Genomic DNA, 15,029 nt, shown 5'->3' on the forward strand with positions numbered 1-15,029 from the left:
AGCTGATGCTTTTCTCCAAAAGTGACTTACAATTATTTATCCAGCTGGGTGATTTTTACCAAGCAATTTCTAGGATAAGTACTTTGCTCAAGGGTATTACAGCTAGAGGTGAGGCTTGAACCTGCAACCTTTGGGTCCAAAGAGTAAAGACAGCAGAGCTAACCACTACGGTACCAGGTGGAAAAACGTAAGTTGGTAAATCACTGTAAAGTCGAGTAAGTCGGTGAGAAATGCAATAGTTTTTTATTCTTACTTCCTGCATATGGGTGATGCATTAGCTTAGGAAAAATGGCAGTACCATCCAGCTGTTTGCTAGCAATTAAATTTCAGGAATACAAACTTGATACCATACACTCATAATTAATAAGCTTAAACGTTCCCAGTATTTCTGTTTTGAAAGTACAAAAGATTACAAAAAAAAAAAAAGACAGGTGCAGGAGTGTTTTTCCCCCCGAATCACATACATGATGATCATGAACATGAGGGGCAGGAAGCTCAGGAACACCCCCAGACGGAAAAGAAAGATCCCCCAGTGTGGCTGTGGCTGTGGCTGTGGCTGTGGCTGTGGCTGTGGCTGTGTGTGTGTGTGTGTGTGTGTGTGTGTGTGTGTGTGTGTGTGTGTGTGTGTGTGTGTGTGTGTGTGTGTGTGCGCGTAAGGGGGGGGGTCTTCTCCGCCAAGCTCTATTAATAGCGCGCGCGCGCGCGCGGGCGGAGGAAGACGAGGTGGCGCAGGAGGAGTCTGGTGACGTCACAGCCGCGGGGGGAGAGGGGGGGGAGCGCCTCTGAACAGGAATCAAAACAAGGCGGGGACACGCCCTCTCCGCGCTGCACCTCCGCTGACAGATCGGCGGACGCAACGGCGGAGAGACAGAGCGAGCGGCGGAGGAGGGCAAGCATGGAGCCGCGGGAGCGCGCCTGATCGCCCGCGGGCTCTGCCACTGCTGCGCTGCGGGAGTGCGCGTCTCTGCGTGTTCAACAGCCACCATCTGGACCGTCGACCAGCCCAGGCGCTCCGCCGCCATGCCGAACCAGAAGAGCGGCGGCAAGGGCCGCAGGAACAGGCGCACCAACAGCAGCGGCGACGAGCAGGATGGAGCCGCGGCGGGAGCGACGGCCGGAGGAGCGGCGGCGGCGGCGGTCGCGGCAGCGGCGGCGGCGGCGGCGGCGGCGACGGCGGGCTCGAGCGCGCAGGGTGCCGGGGCCGCGCCGTACGGAGACAACGGCACAGGTGAGGAGCGCGCTCGCGGGGGGACGGATGCGCCCGTGCGGGAGCGCGCGCGCACAATCACGGTCCGTTCAGTCGCGCGCTGACGAAGTGGCGCGCATCACGGATGGTGGCGGTGAGCGACGCCGCGCGGACGTGTCGTCGACTTGTCTTCCTGCGCCCCGAAACCCTGTTGTGGCTTCCCTCAGGCGCGCGGCCCGCGAGTGGCGCGCGCGCGCGGCGGTTTCGTGCACTTTCGGTTTTGAGAGTGACACGAGCGGCTGTCGGAAATTGGTTGGGAGGGTTCGGGAGGGGGTCGGAGCGGATTCGGGGTGGGGGGTCGTCCCCTGTCGTGCACCAGTAAACAAACGCGCTGCTTGAGTTCAAACGTGACGGTTCCGTCTCGGCGGTCACGTGACTGCGCGCACACCACGGAGCACATTGACAGTACAAAATGAACATGCAACATGGCGGTGTGTGTGTGTGTGTGTGTGTGTTGGGGGGTCGCTCTTAACCAGACCACAGGCCGTGCACGACATGCCATGGTGCAGAGAGTGTGTGTTGGTGGCTTCTTCACAGAGAGCAGGGTCACAGCAGGAAGGTAGATCTGCAAGGTGTGCATGAAACATCTAGGAAAGGTTGACGTATAATGAACATAATAATAATAATAATAATAATAATAATAATTATTATTGGGGGGGTGCGGTGGCGCAGTGGGTTGGACCACAGTCCTGCTCTCCGGTGGGTCTGGGGTTCGAGTCCCGCTTGGGGTGCCTTGCGACGGACTGGCGTCCCGTCCTGGGTGTGTCCCCCTCCCCCTCTGGCCTTCCGCCCTGTGTTACCGGGTAGGCTCCGGTTCCCCGTGACCCTGTATGGGACAAGCGGTTCTGAAAATGTGTGTGTGTGTGTGTGTGTGGCCTCCTCCAGCACTTGGATTGTTTGATAGGGTTAGGGTTTGATCCCCATTCAGTCTCAGTGGTGTCTGCATGTTCTCGCCGTGTTTGCCTGGATATGCTTCTGCAGCCAGAACACTTGTTTCAGGTGTATCGCTATTATAGCTGACCCCCTTTTGTCCAGTGTCAGCTAACCGTACTTTACAGTGATTTACCGTTCATACAGGAGTATTCTTACTGGATCAGTTCGGTGTAAGCACCCTGCTCAAAGGCACCACGGCAGGATTTGGGATTTGAAGTAATAACACGTCCACGGCCCCGACGCCCGTGCCGCCTTCTGGTTTTATGCGGCCGAACCTTGGTCGCGAAGCAAACCGGGAACCGACGACGAAGCTCTTGTGCTCTTTCTGTCCTCCTGGATGAGGTGAGATGTTTAAAGAGTAAGGCGTTGAGAAATGAACTCCGCAGGAAGGAAGTCTTGTTGCGGGGAGTCTCTGCCAAGACGATGCTATCGCATGGGGAACAATGCGGTGGCGCCGCGGGCACATGTGGCGGTTCGCAGGTGACATGCGGCAAACTCATTACTCCACACAAGGGCAGCGATCCTCCTCTGTTTCCGTACGGTCCGGAGCGGTCCTGCCGATCGCCTTCGGAAGGCTGGGAATCTTTTGTGACGCGTTCTTACCGCCAGCAGGCAGTAGGCGGCGTAGTGGTTAGGGCTGCGGTCTCACAATATGACCATTTTTCATTGGCATCTTGGCATTGACACCTGATGTAGTACCCTTGATGAAGTTACTTTTTATCAGTACACCGGTTCCTTATGAACATTCGAGTTGGTAATTGTCGTCGAAATTAATGTTTATTTTTTACAAGTCTTTGCTTATTTCTTCTCGAGTGAGCACCACCTGCGTTCCCGCAAACGGCTGCTGGCAGCGAGTTGCCCCGAACAGGGTTAGGAACGTGGGACCGACTTCATCTGGCGTTCCTGAGTGTTTTGAGATCCATAATAGCGAGGAACATAGCACACGTTTATGGGCAATAATTGTCAATAAGCAGGAATTCTCTATTTTTATTTTAAGTTTTTATTTTGATACCGCTTGACGAGAAAGAAAACATTGCAAGTCTTGTAGTATATTTTATTATAGCTATATCCGAGACTTTTCCACATCATAACCAGAAAATACACTGAGATACATAAGAGAAACAATGCTAGTGATGTTAAAAAAAAAAATCACAAGACACGTGCATAATGCATCTTCACCTCGGTCAGAAGGCCGCTAAGACACTAATGTTAAGGCGATATTCTCATCCAAACTAGGACAATGAGGTACACGGGTTAAAGTGGCGAGGAGTTGTTGTCCCCCAGTGCTGATTTCACTATACATAATGATGCATTAATTGAGCAAAATCACGCTTCACCCAAGAGGAATTTCCCAGGATTTTCCACATGGCACTGAATAGGAGGTCATGGAGATGATTTTATTTTCAGTCATTTTAAAATGGATTTAATCTTTATGCTGTTTCAAGTTAATAAAAGATATTAAAGGCAAAGGTAGAGTAGTAGTTAGAGCTGCTGCCTTTTCACCCTGAGGATTCAATCCCACTTCCTCAAGTATCCTTGAGCAAGGTATTTACCTTGAATTGCCCATCTGAAACCGCTTGTCCCATACGGGGATGCGGAGAGCTGGAGCCTAACCCGGCAACAAAGGGCTGGGGGGGGGGGGGGGACACACACCTAGAATGAGATGCTAGTCTGTCACAAGGCATCCCAAGCGGGACTTGAACCCCAGACCCACCAGAGAGCAGGACCTGGTCCAACCCAATGCACCCCCCCATTGAATTGCTCTAGTTAAAAAAAAAAAAAGGTATAAATTGGTATATAATTCTGTTTAGCTTAATATTTTAAGCTGCTTTGGAGAAAAGTCAACTAAAAAATAAATGAGTTCTTTAAAAAAAAAAAAAAAAAAAAAAAAAGTACTGCGACAGACTGGCATCCTGTCCATGTGGTGCCCAGACTCCCTCTGCCACGAGCCAGAGCACTGTGGTGGACTCAAGTGCGGAGCTTGTCTTGCGACGACGGACGGGTATCTTATTTTTGTTGATGTCGACACTGCGTGCGTGTCCGTTCTTACCCGTCATCAAACCTGAGGTCATTTGAAAAGTTTATTTTAATGTGTTTCTGAAAGTTTAGAAGCGATAACGAAGTTCATGTCGCTGTTTTACCATTGTTGATGTAAATATTGGTGACGCTGCTTTCCCCCCCTTCCTCTTCCCAGAAGCCCCCTGTGCCACGCCCCTGGTGTGCAGCCTGGGGAGGCCCGTCGACCTGGAGAAGGACGACTACCAACGGGTGGTGTGCAACAGCGAGCTCTGCCCATACGGCAACTGGATGCACCTACAGTGCTTCTACGAGTGGGAGAGCAGCATCCTGGTGCAGTTCAACTGCATCGGCCGCGCGCGCAGCTGGAACGAGAAGCAGTGTCGCCAGAACATGTGGACCAAAAAGGGCTACGACCTGGCCTTCCGCTTCTGCTCGTGCCGCTGCGGCCAGGGCCACCTGAAGAAGGACACTGACTGGTACCAGGTGAAGCGCATGCAGGACGAGCGCAAGAAGAAGGCGGTGCCCGAGAAGGGTCTGGGCAGGTCCTGCGGCGGGGCGGGAGGCGCCTCGGGGGGTGGGGCCGGGGCCGGGGCCGAGTCCGGCGAAGACGCCAAAAAAGGCAGGCACGCGGGGGGGAATAAGCTGGCCCATCGGACGCCCAGCCAGGAACAGCCGCGCCGGCAGTCCATCGACCGGCAGAACTCGCAGGAGAGGGGTGTCGCCGGACATTGCGGCGGCGGCAGCCTCAGCTTGCGTTCCCCGTGTGACTCGCCAGGCCAGTCCCCGCCGTCGGGGTTCTCCTTCTTCTCCCCGCCGTCCTTCGGCGGGCCCCGTGGCTCTCGCCACCTGGGGGAGTTCCTGAAGAACGCCGTCCACATGGACAGCCATCGCCGGCACCTGCTGGCCGGGTCAGGGGCGGGGTCCGGAGCTGGGCAGATCCCGGGGGTGGGGTCGGGGTCGACCAGGAACGCCCACCTGGACAGCGGCATGGGGCTGACCTTGCCCATGTCCTCGCGGCTGGTCCCGGCGGAGCATCCCGTGCAGTTCCTGCGGAGGCTGGACCTCTCGGAGCTGTTGGCGCACATCCCGCGGCACAAGCTGAACACGTACCACGTGCGCATGGAGGATGACGCCCATGCCGGCCAGGGCGAGGACCTGCGCAAGTTTATCCTGTCTGCGCTCAGCGCCAGCCACCGAAACATGGTGAACTGTGCCCTTTGCCACCGCGCCCTGCCGGTCTTCGAGCAGTTCCCCCTCGTCGATGGGACCCTGTTCCTCAGTCCTTCTCGTCACGAAGAGATCGAGTATGACGTACCCTGCCATTTACAGGGTAACGCTGCTTTCTGCTCCTTCCTCTTGTGTTGTTTCCCCTCTGCGCAAATAGTCTGATTCCGTTAGTGGCAAATGCACCAGTTCCTTACAAATTACAAATGGTTGACATACAGGTTTTCAAAGGTACGAACGCTTTGCGATTATTTGCTTATTTCATTACCATTTTCTAACATGTGGCCTGAATGTCTGCCCGTGTACTCATGCAGAGTATTATTTAATTTACCATAGTCATGTTCAAGGCTTTTACAGAAGGAAACCCACAATAAATGGAGGCCCATGTGTATTATTAAAATTATACCGATTGTGACTTGGGGGAACAATAGTTACTTCGGAGTTATGAACAAAATGAGTTACAAACGGCTCTATAGCCCCACTGTGCCGTTTTCTTCACAAATATTTTGTAACATTAGACAAAGGTTTTATAGAAGCAAGCCCTCAAATAAGCAAAGGCACTTGTCTATTGTGAAAGTTGTTGGTTGTGATTTGGGAGGGGTAATAGTTACTTTGGAGTTATGAACAGCCCAATACCCCCTGTTGTGTTTGCATGCTAAAGAGCCAGCGTGTGTAGTGAGGGACGATGTACGGAAGGAAAGAAATCTAAGTTTACTTCCGAAAAGTTATGCGGTTACTCAGTGATCCGAAGAAGCCTGTTGTACCGAATGTCGAGAAAGCTGGAGAGGGTCAGTCGCGCTGTCCTCCTGTGCTCCGAACCATCGCTGGGTTGCTTCTGTTTGTCAATAATGTCTCAATATTTTGAAATTGAGCTTCTTGATCCATGTGTTTTCTTGGATAACATACCCCCTATACGGCTGTAGTAGCGCCTGTATGACACAGTTGCACGTTTCATTAATTTCCTGGTTAAGAAAAGTTGCTTGTGCCTTTTTTTTAAAAAAAAGAAAAAAAAATTCTCAGTATTGAAGCTTTTTACCTCCTCACTGTATAGTAAGGGCTCTCCTTTTGCACACTTGAGCAAGATGCTCATCTTTGCAAAGCTGTGCCAAGCGATTGTGCGAGACTTTGAGAACCGCTGTGCTTTAATTGTCTCATTAATTTATTTAAATGCAGCGTATCACCTTCGTCTTCCTCAAGCCAGTCAATATCATGGTGTGTATACTTTATGAAATTATTTTTTTTTAAATGCATTTTTTTCTATACTAGATCCTTCATGAATTAAATTTCCTTGAATAGCCAGTTATAGTATAGTATGCAGAATAGAACCACAATGTGTGCTCTATGGGGGGTCCTGACATCTTCGTAAAGAGAAGTGTGGTGGCCAAGAAGTGAAGATGGCAACTATCAAGTAAAAAATGTTTTATTTCAGTTTTTATTTATAACTTATACTAGATCCACACACGCATTGTCAGAAAGCACTTATCCCAAGCCGGGTCTCGGCGAACCGGAGCCTAACCCGGCAACACAGGGTGCAAGGCTGGAGGATTAGGGGACACACCCAGGACGGGATGCCAGTCCATTGCAAGGCACCCCAAGCAGGACTTGAACTGCAGATCTGCCACATAGCAGGACCTGCTCAAACCCGCTGTGCCACCGCACCCCCCACAGTAGAGCTAAACTAAGTACAATAAAATTAAATGAAATTTAAAAATGCATTGTTCCTTCCTCTATTCAAAATGTAGGCCAAAAAAACTGTTAATTAGAATGGTGAGGAAGCTTTTTAGATACAAGTCCACGTTTGCTACTACAACTATAGGCACCATTAAAACAATTCTCGGACATGTACTGGATTCAAAGACACTTCACGGAGCTGACGGGATGAAAATTAAACATTTTAATTTCCCAGGAGCATACTTCAAAAAAAATAAAACTGTAAAATTTCAACATGTTACAGTGCTTTTCCTTATATTAGGTATCATTTAGTGTGATTTTAGGGGAACTTAGGGTCGGGTTGGAACTAATTGGAATTTTTTCCCATAAAAAGGAATGAAAGAAGTAATTTCATTTTCGGTTCTCCAGAACGAATTAGGACCGGTTAATTGGGGATAAGTGTAAGTGTTTATGAAACATCCACTGTACTCAAGAAATAATAAAAATCTTATGAAAACAATATACACTCAGTATGTATTAGTGGTACATGTACCCTTAACTCCTCTTTTTTTTCCATGTGTGCGTCATTGAGATTCTAATGGGGTATCATGAGTCACCTGGGAGGGTGAGATGTGTAGAAATTAATTTTTTGCTTGTATTTCTTTCCCTGAAAAAAACCACCGAACTCAAGCTACCCTGGATAACAAGTTACGTTTTCAAATTCTAAACATAAAGTTACAATCTGAACCAAACCTTGCAGAGGAAAGTGATTTTTTTATGTGACGGGATGATGGAGGCGATCTAAATATCTGGAATGATTTGGACACTTTAATGTTCTCCTAATGCGTTTCCACCGCACTACAAGTTTATTGGAAAAGAGCGATGATTACTTGATTTGTTTCCCATCATGATTCACTTCTGGTCTTCTGGCTGCATGTCTGCAGGGTCTCAGAGGACCGAGCTAAAGGAAGTCCTTTGTTGTTGCTTGTGGTGAGCATATCGAAACGTTACGAAGAGACCCCATTTCATATGTAAATTTGTTTCTCGATTCAGAAGGTGCATCTTACAGTTATCTGACACTTTCCTCTAAAGCAACTTATGGTGTTAAGATTACAGTTATTGACCCATTTTTATTGCTGGGTAACTCTACTGGAGTAATTTCGGGTAAATACCTTGCTCAAGGGTACTACTGCTAGAGGGGAGGCTTGAGCAGGTAACCTTCAGGACCACGGGCAGTAGCACCAACCACTATGCTACCAGCTGTCCCAGTATCTTGAGTAGATCCTCTCTTAGATTCTCTTCTTGTAGATACTTCATCCATGTTCGTAGGGAAGCCGAACCCATTGGGAGCATTTCGTGTTCGGAAGCAACGCAGATGTCGGTACCAAGTTCAGGGATTGCAGGCCACGGGACCGAATTTATTCACATTCGGTTTCAAGCCTCAGATGGGAGATAAGAAATAATGAAACTCTGAAAACTTCCTTAATTTTAAGTTCCGAAGTTGCGAACCAGGCACGACGACTGTGGCGGCCACCAGAAGCTGGTGGTGGATCATGAGTTTGCTGGGGAGATGAAAGCTGCGTTTGGACACCTGCTGGATGCTGGCTAGGCTTGAAAATTGTGCGTCCGTAAGTTTTTCGCTCTTTTTGAGAGAGTCCAGTCTTCTGATGATGTGTCTAAAGTACAAACACCTCAGTCTCTTCATTTGCGCTTCCAGCGGGAGCTCCGGTTTGATTTGCTCCAGCATCCATCTGTTTTCCTGCCCTTAGAAGTCTCCTCCAGCACAACATTTCAAAGGAACCCATGTTTTTCCTCCTCCTCTCTTCTCCAGTGTCCAGCTTTCACATCCATACAGTGTTGGTTTAAATACCACGTTTGTTCTTGTGGATCTTTCCTAGAGCTTTCATTGCATACAGTTCTCAGCTACAGCAACAAAAAAAAAAAAAACCCGGCGATCTTGAGCTCCTCCCACGTCAAACAAGGCAGCTCCAGCGTTCCGAGGCTACGGGGTCGCCCGTTTCCGCTCCACCCATTTGCTGCATTGACGTAATTATGGGATGCACCTCACCTGGAGTTTCAGGTGTAAATCGGGTGCTAATGAGAACGCCTCCCGAGACCTGTAGGCCTCCTGCCGCCCAGCTTGCGCATGATGCACTAACAAGGCCTTCTGCTCTCTGAAGGGAGGCTGATGCACCTGTACGCCGTGTGCGTCGACTGCCTGGAGGGTGTCCACAAAATCATCTGCGTCAAGTGCAAGTCCCAGTGGGATGGCAGCTGGCACCAGCTGGGCACCATGTACACCTACGACATCCTGGCCGCATCGCCGTGCTGCCAGGTGAGTGTGCTTTCGGCACCCGACCGTCACGCAGAATTGCACGCATTCGGGGGCCTCGGTTTCCAAAAATCCAGAAGGTGGTCAGGCGGCACGCGGTGCCGGGTTCGTCTCCGAGCGACAGCCCGAGGACTTGGCTGCTGGTCTCTTGAACGTCATAGCCAACGTGCACCGTTTCAGTAAAACGCCTCATAGCGTAAATATGGGAAATGAAATGTAACATTTTCTAAGGTTTCAGATGTTGAGGATTATTTGGTGATGTGAGCAATTTTAACGGGCTGACCTTGCCGATGAAGAGCGGCGGGGGGAGATATCAGTACCTGGTGAATTCTTCTGAATGGAAACTACTTTCCTACAGTTGGTTGCACAATGACTGAATGTAACAAATACTGAAACCAGTGTTATATATTTATCACTGTGTGTGGGCCGGGTGTATGCAATACGCACTCGGCCCACGTGTGACGGGGTCCCGTACGATGAAAGACCGCTGCGGCGGCTTCTCAAAATAAATGCTCTTTTTTTTGATGTGATGGGTCATTATTCAGCATAATCACATTTTTACCTGGTCATTTTACTTGTACAGTGGGCATTTTATTCTATGCTTAGTGTGTCTATCACTCTGCAAAGCCAGTGGACACTGTGCTGTTTCCATAAGAAAACTAGATACTCTGTACACTTCCTGTCACAATAGGTTTTAATAATGACAACCTTTGATTAAGGTAAATGAAATACAACTGAAATAGCAGTCATAACAATTATTATTATTATTAGCTGGCTCAAGGGGGTGCGGTGGCGCAGTGGGTTGGACCAGGTCCTGCTCTCCGGTGGGTCTCGGGTTCGAGTCCCACTTGGGGTGCTGTCCTGGGTGCGTCCCCCTCCCCCTCCAGCCTTACACCCTGAGTTGCCGGGTTAGGTTCCGGTTCCCCGCGACCCTGTATGGGATGAGCGGTTCAGAAATACATGGGTCAATGATGGGGGGGTGTGGTGGCTCAGTGGGTTTAGCCTGTGCCTGCTTTCTGGTGGGTCTCGGGTTTGAGTCCCGCTTGGGGTGCCTTGTGACGGACCGGCATCCTGTTCTGGGTATGTCCCGTACCCGCTGTGCTGCCGGGTTAGGCTCTGGCTCACCGCAACCCCTGTTGGGATAAGCAGTTTCAGTCAATGTGTGGTCAACAATGTTTTTTTTTTTTTTTTTTTTTTGAAATTGTCTCTTTCAGAGATAAAATTGTGCTATTTGTTATAGATTTTGATGTGCTGAATTCAAACATGACAATTAAAACTGCTGATTGGCTACTGTTTTGAAGATATTTTTAAGTTTTTACGTTTTACATGCTATGTAGAGGGGAGTGTGGTGGTGCAGCGGGTTTGACCAGGTCCTGCCCTCCGGTGGGTCTGGGCTTTGAGTCCTGCTTGGGGTGCCTTGCGGTGGACTGGTGTCCCATCCTGGGTGTGTCTCCTCCCCCTCCAGCACCCTGTGTTGCTGGGTTAGGCTCCCAGCAGCGGTTCCCTGCGACCCCGTATGGGACAAGCGGTTCAGAAAGTGTGTGTGCTATGTATATGGTGTACACAGCAGATTTTTGATCATGAATTGTAAACCTAGGTCTTTTCATGTGTTTATGATTGTTTCACTTGATATTATGTCACCTGCCCTGTTTATGCAACACTTACTACGTATCAGTTCATAGTTCAGTCCTTATTCAGTGTCTGCTCTGCTCTTCTTGGCTTGTCTCTTGTAGTCGTTAAATGGAGCATCTCTTGTCACTGCCCAGCAGTAGTCTGCAAGCATTGATGGACTGCATTTGCCCCGATACCGTCAGTCCGTGGATGAGATATCTTGGTGAAATGGCTCACCGTGCTCGTCACTTACTGCTCCGCAGTTCGACGGAAAGAAATCCGGATGCGAGTCCAAGAAATGAATCTTGAGTGACATGTTGCAGCCCAGGCTTGAGGAGGTTTTCCACCAACTTCCTGTAGTTTTCTGCCTTGTTGTTTCCAAGAAAGCTTGTTGCCACAGACTTGAAGGCTTTCCACGCCGCCTTCTCCTTGCCGTGCAGTGCACGGTCAAATCCGTCGTCTCGAAGAAGTTCACGAATCTGTGGACCGACAAAGACGCCGTCCCTTATCTTAGCTTCACTTAACCTAGGAAATCTCCCGGTGAGGTACTTGAAAGCTGCATGTGTTGTGTCCAGGGCCTTGACAAAGTTATTCATCAGACCCAGCTTTATGTGTAAGGGTGGTAACGAAATCTTGCAATCCATGTCGTGTGTGATGCAATACCAGATTTAGATTGCATCAATTCATTATTTTCTCTTAGAATAAGTATACTGTCCAAATCATAGAGTTCATTGGAAGTCGCTTTGGAGAAAAGCATCTGATAAATGTAAATATTAAATCCAGCCATTCATTTATTCATAGATCCCGTGAAAGATGTCCATGTATTTTAGTTGAGATCCAAATCCCTTTTTAACTCGCTAATGTATGCTATTCCCATACGTGTACATGTACATGTACAAACTAGAGCCAAGCAACAATTTTAAGCATCATTTCCATTCTCAGTGACCCAGAATTAGTGAAGTTTGATGTAATTTGTTTTGGAAGCATTTTGGCTGTAGACCAGTGTTGTTAATTAATTTTGCTGATTGCTTTTCTCCAACGTAACAGTGCTAAGCTAGTACCCGTTTATAAAACTAATTTTTATGGGAGAAATTTAGGGTAAGTACCTTGCTCTAAGGTTATTGTAAGAGCAGGGATCAAACATTTGATTGTAACACTTTGGTGTCTCTAATATTATAGCGTTCACGTGCTTTATAGTGTAAAGATATAGGCAGTCATCTTGCGAACATTTCTTTGTATCATAAACATGTGTGATCCAAATTATCACAATGCCTCTGTCCAGTGTAAAATTTGCCTTGTGTGCTATATTTCCTGGATGGGTCCAGACCTCCATAACTCTCCATTAGACAAGCAGTAATTGGTAATGTATGAAAATATGAAGAATGTGAAAAGCAAAGCTTCGGATAATGATTTTTTTTAAACAAATATTATATTCTGCTCTTGTCATTGCCATGCATAACATGCCTTTTCCTTTGGGATTTTATTAAATTTTAGGTGATATTTTGTGGCGAGGAAGCCATACGTTTTTTTTCCCTATAATAAATAATGATAATTCTCAACACCCCCTCACAATGGGAATTCTCTTAATGGGGTTTAGCTGGACTCTCCGGAAAGAGTGGTATAGACAAGGGCTCTGAATAAACTCTAACCATCATGGAGAATGACTCACACCTCCTACACATCACCCTGGCTAAAGAGAGGAGCACATTTAGCAGCAGACTGGTCTATCTGTGTTGTTCCATGGAGCACTACCTGAAGTCCTCACATCCTTGGGCTGGTACTGACCCCTTATTGCCCAAGTGGTACTGAGCTGCTATTAATACTTATTTATTTACTCAGTGTCTATTTTTGCACTCTTTTATACTTAAGTCTATGTTTAGATATTTATTTATGTCTATGTTATTACATAGGTGTATGTATGTTACTGCAGCCTCATGTAACTTCCTTTGGCATTAATAAAGATTTTATGTAGCTTGTTATGTATTGATTCATGGGCCGAATCAAGGCTCTTATGTGAGATATGGATGTATACTTAGCAGCAAGTAGAGCTGTTTCCTTCCATGAAGTAACCAAGTTAAAATCCCACACCTGCTCTAATACCCTTGGTCAAGGTACATACCATGAATTAAATTACCCTCCTTTGTAAATGGACTAAATCATTACTAGCACCTTAGTATTTAAACATAACGTTGTAATTCACCTTGGAGAAAGGTGTCAGATAAATAATGGCAATAATAATGTATGTAACATCAGATGAACGGAACTGAACATGTGGAAATAATTATAGCTGCTTTCAGAATATTTATACAAGGCCAATATTTATACCGCGCTCCCCTGTATTCTGAAACATGAATTACAATCTTCCTGCTGTATCAGCTGTATAAACAGACCTTTCACAGCAATGAAGTGATTTAAGCCATACACTGTACATACTCTGAGTAAGTGTCAGACTCTTCTCTCGGTGATGTAATCACTGTTCTGCAGATAGTAGTGCAGTCTGACTCCGCTTGGTGGAAACAAGTTTTATGTTTTTCTATGACGAGGTGAGCTGACATGTCTTCTTGAATCTTTTACAGTAGTTTCTAGAGATGTAGGACACTTGTGGGTTGATTAGCTTACATTCTTTTCTCTGGTTTGTCTTGTGCAGTTATTGGTCAGGTGTATTCATACTTTTGACTGGTGCAGAATAAATATTATCCATTTTACTGAATAGCAGCAACCCCTTGAGTTACATTTACCTGGCATGTTCTCTAAAGTGACTTACAATGTTAAGGTTACAGTTATTTACCCACTTATGCAGCTGGGTAGTTTTACTAGAGCCATTAAGGATAAGTACCTTGCTCAAGAGTACTGCAGTCAGAGGTGGGGGTTAAACCTGTGACCTTTGGGTCTAGAGGCAGTTGCCCTAACCACTAGGCTACCAGCTGTCCCCTGCTGTTAATCTGTGCCTGAAAATCAAAATTTGGAAACCAAAATTCTAGATACCAAAAGCCCATGTCCCATTACTTTAAGTGGGGAAAAATAATAATGCGTTTCCAGCCTACCTGAAAACCCAGATCAGTTTTCCCAAATCTCACTAAGACACTATAAAACACCTACATACTGTAACTATTAACCCATTTATGATATAATACACACTTATTGATTTAGCAGATGCTTTTCTTGATTGTTACTGTATTCATGGAGTGAAGAGAAAAAGTGCTGATTGTGAGTTACGGGTGAAAGGAGGAGGAGGCTTGGCAGTCATTCTTGCACTGCCGCTGCATAAACACGCTAAACCAGAGTCGGAAAACCAACAGAAAACACTCTTGCCTAGTACAGTACATTACTGCACTTCTGCTTGACTTTCAAATTTTTTTGAAAATATTCGCTAAGTTTCATCATACAGATTTTCTCTGTTTCAGAAATCGAGATTTTGGTATCAAAAGCCAAGAGCTGTTATACCGAAATTTCACATGGAGAGAGATTGTGGATCAAGGGGCGCCTGGGTTTCACACCAGCTCTTGCTCTCTCTTATTTTTTCCAGGCCCGGCTGAACTGCAAGCACTGTGGCAAGCCTGTCATAGATGTGCGAGTGGGGATGCAGTACTTCTCCGAGTACAGCAACGTGCAGCAGTGCCCCCACTGTGGAAACCTGGACTACCACTTCATCAAGCCCTTCTCCTCTTACAAAGTCCTAGAGGCCTATTGACGAATGCAGCGCTTGGGGGTGGGGGTTATTTTTCCTTTCTCTAGGTACCTTGCTTTTATTCATAAAAAAAATTTAAAATTTAAATAAAAAAAAAAAACAAAACTTTTTTTTCTTACAGGTAAAAGTTATATATCATACCAAGAAAGTATGTTTTATAATTAAAGTCAAAAAAGGAAAAAATAAATGAAGCACTTCTGTTTATGTACATGGAGTCTTTAAAGTTTTTGAAATGGGTGTTAAAAAAAGGACTGCAGCAAAAACTGTGACGAGTGAATGTATCGGTACACCAAATTGTTTTTGGACAAAATAAAGAAAACGGAACA

At 47.0% G+C, this 15,029-nt stretch overlaps 1 protein-coding gene across 2 annotated transcripts; it reads left to right on the forward strand.

Moving 5' to 3' along the window:
- The first annotated feature begins 668 nt into the window (after positions 1-668).
- Positions 669-15,029, forward strand: heca (hdc homolog, cell cycle regulator). 2 transcript variants are annotated; one of them, XM_029257394.1, is made up of 4 exons: positions 669-1,228; positions 4,374-5,528; positions 9,253-9,407; positions 14,542-14,780. In XM_029257394.1, the coding sequence occupies exons 1-4, from the start codon at positions 1,021-1,023 to the stop codon at positions 14,704-14,706; spliced, it is 1,683 nt and encodes a 560-aa protein (XP_029113227.1). In that variant the 5' UTR covers positions 669-1,020; the 3' UTR covers positions 14,707-14,780. The 2 variants fall into 2 exon arrangements, with proteins under 2 accessions (XP_029113227.1, XP_029113230.1); XM_029257397.1 differs by lacking the exon at positions 9,253-9,407 and having other exon boundaries at positions 14,542-15,029.

Source organism: Scleropages formosus, chromosome 1 (genome assembly GCF_900964775.1).
Source record: "Scleropages formosus chromosome 1, fSclFor1.1, whole genome shotgun sequence".
Classification (NCBI taxonomy): Eukaryota; Metazoa; Chordata; class Actinopteri; order Osteoglossiformes; family Osteoglossidae; genus Scleropages; species Scleropages formosus.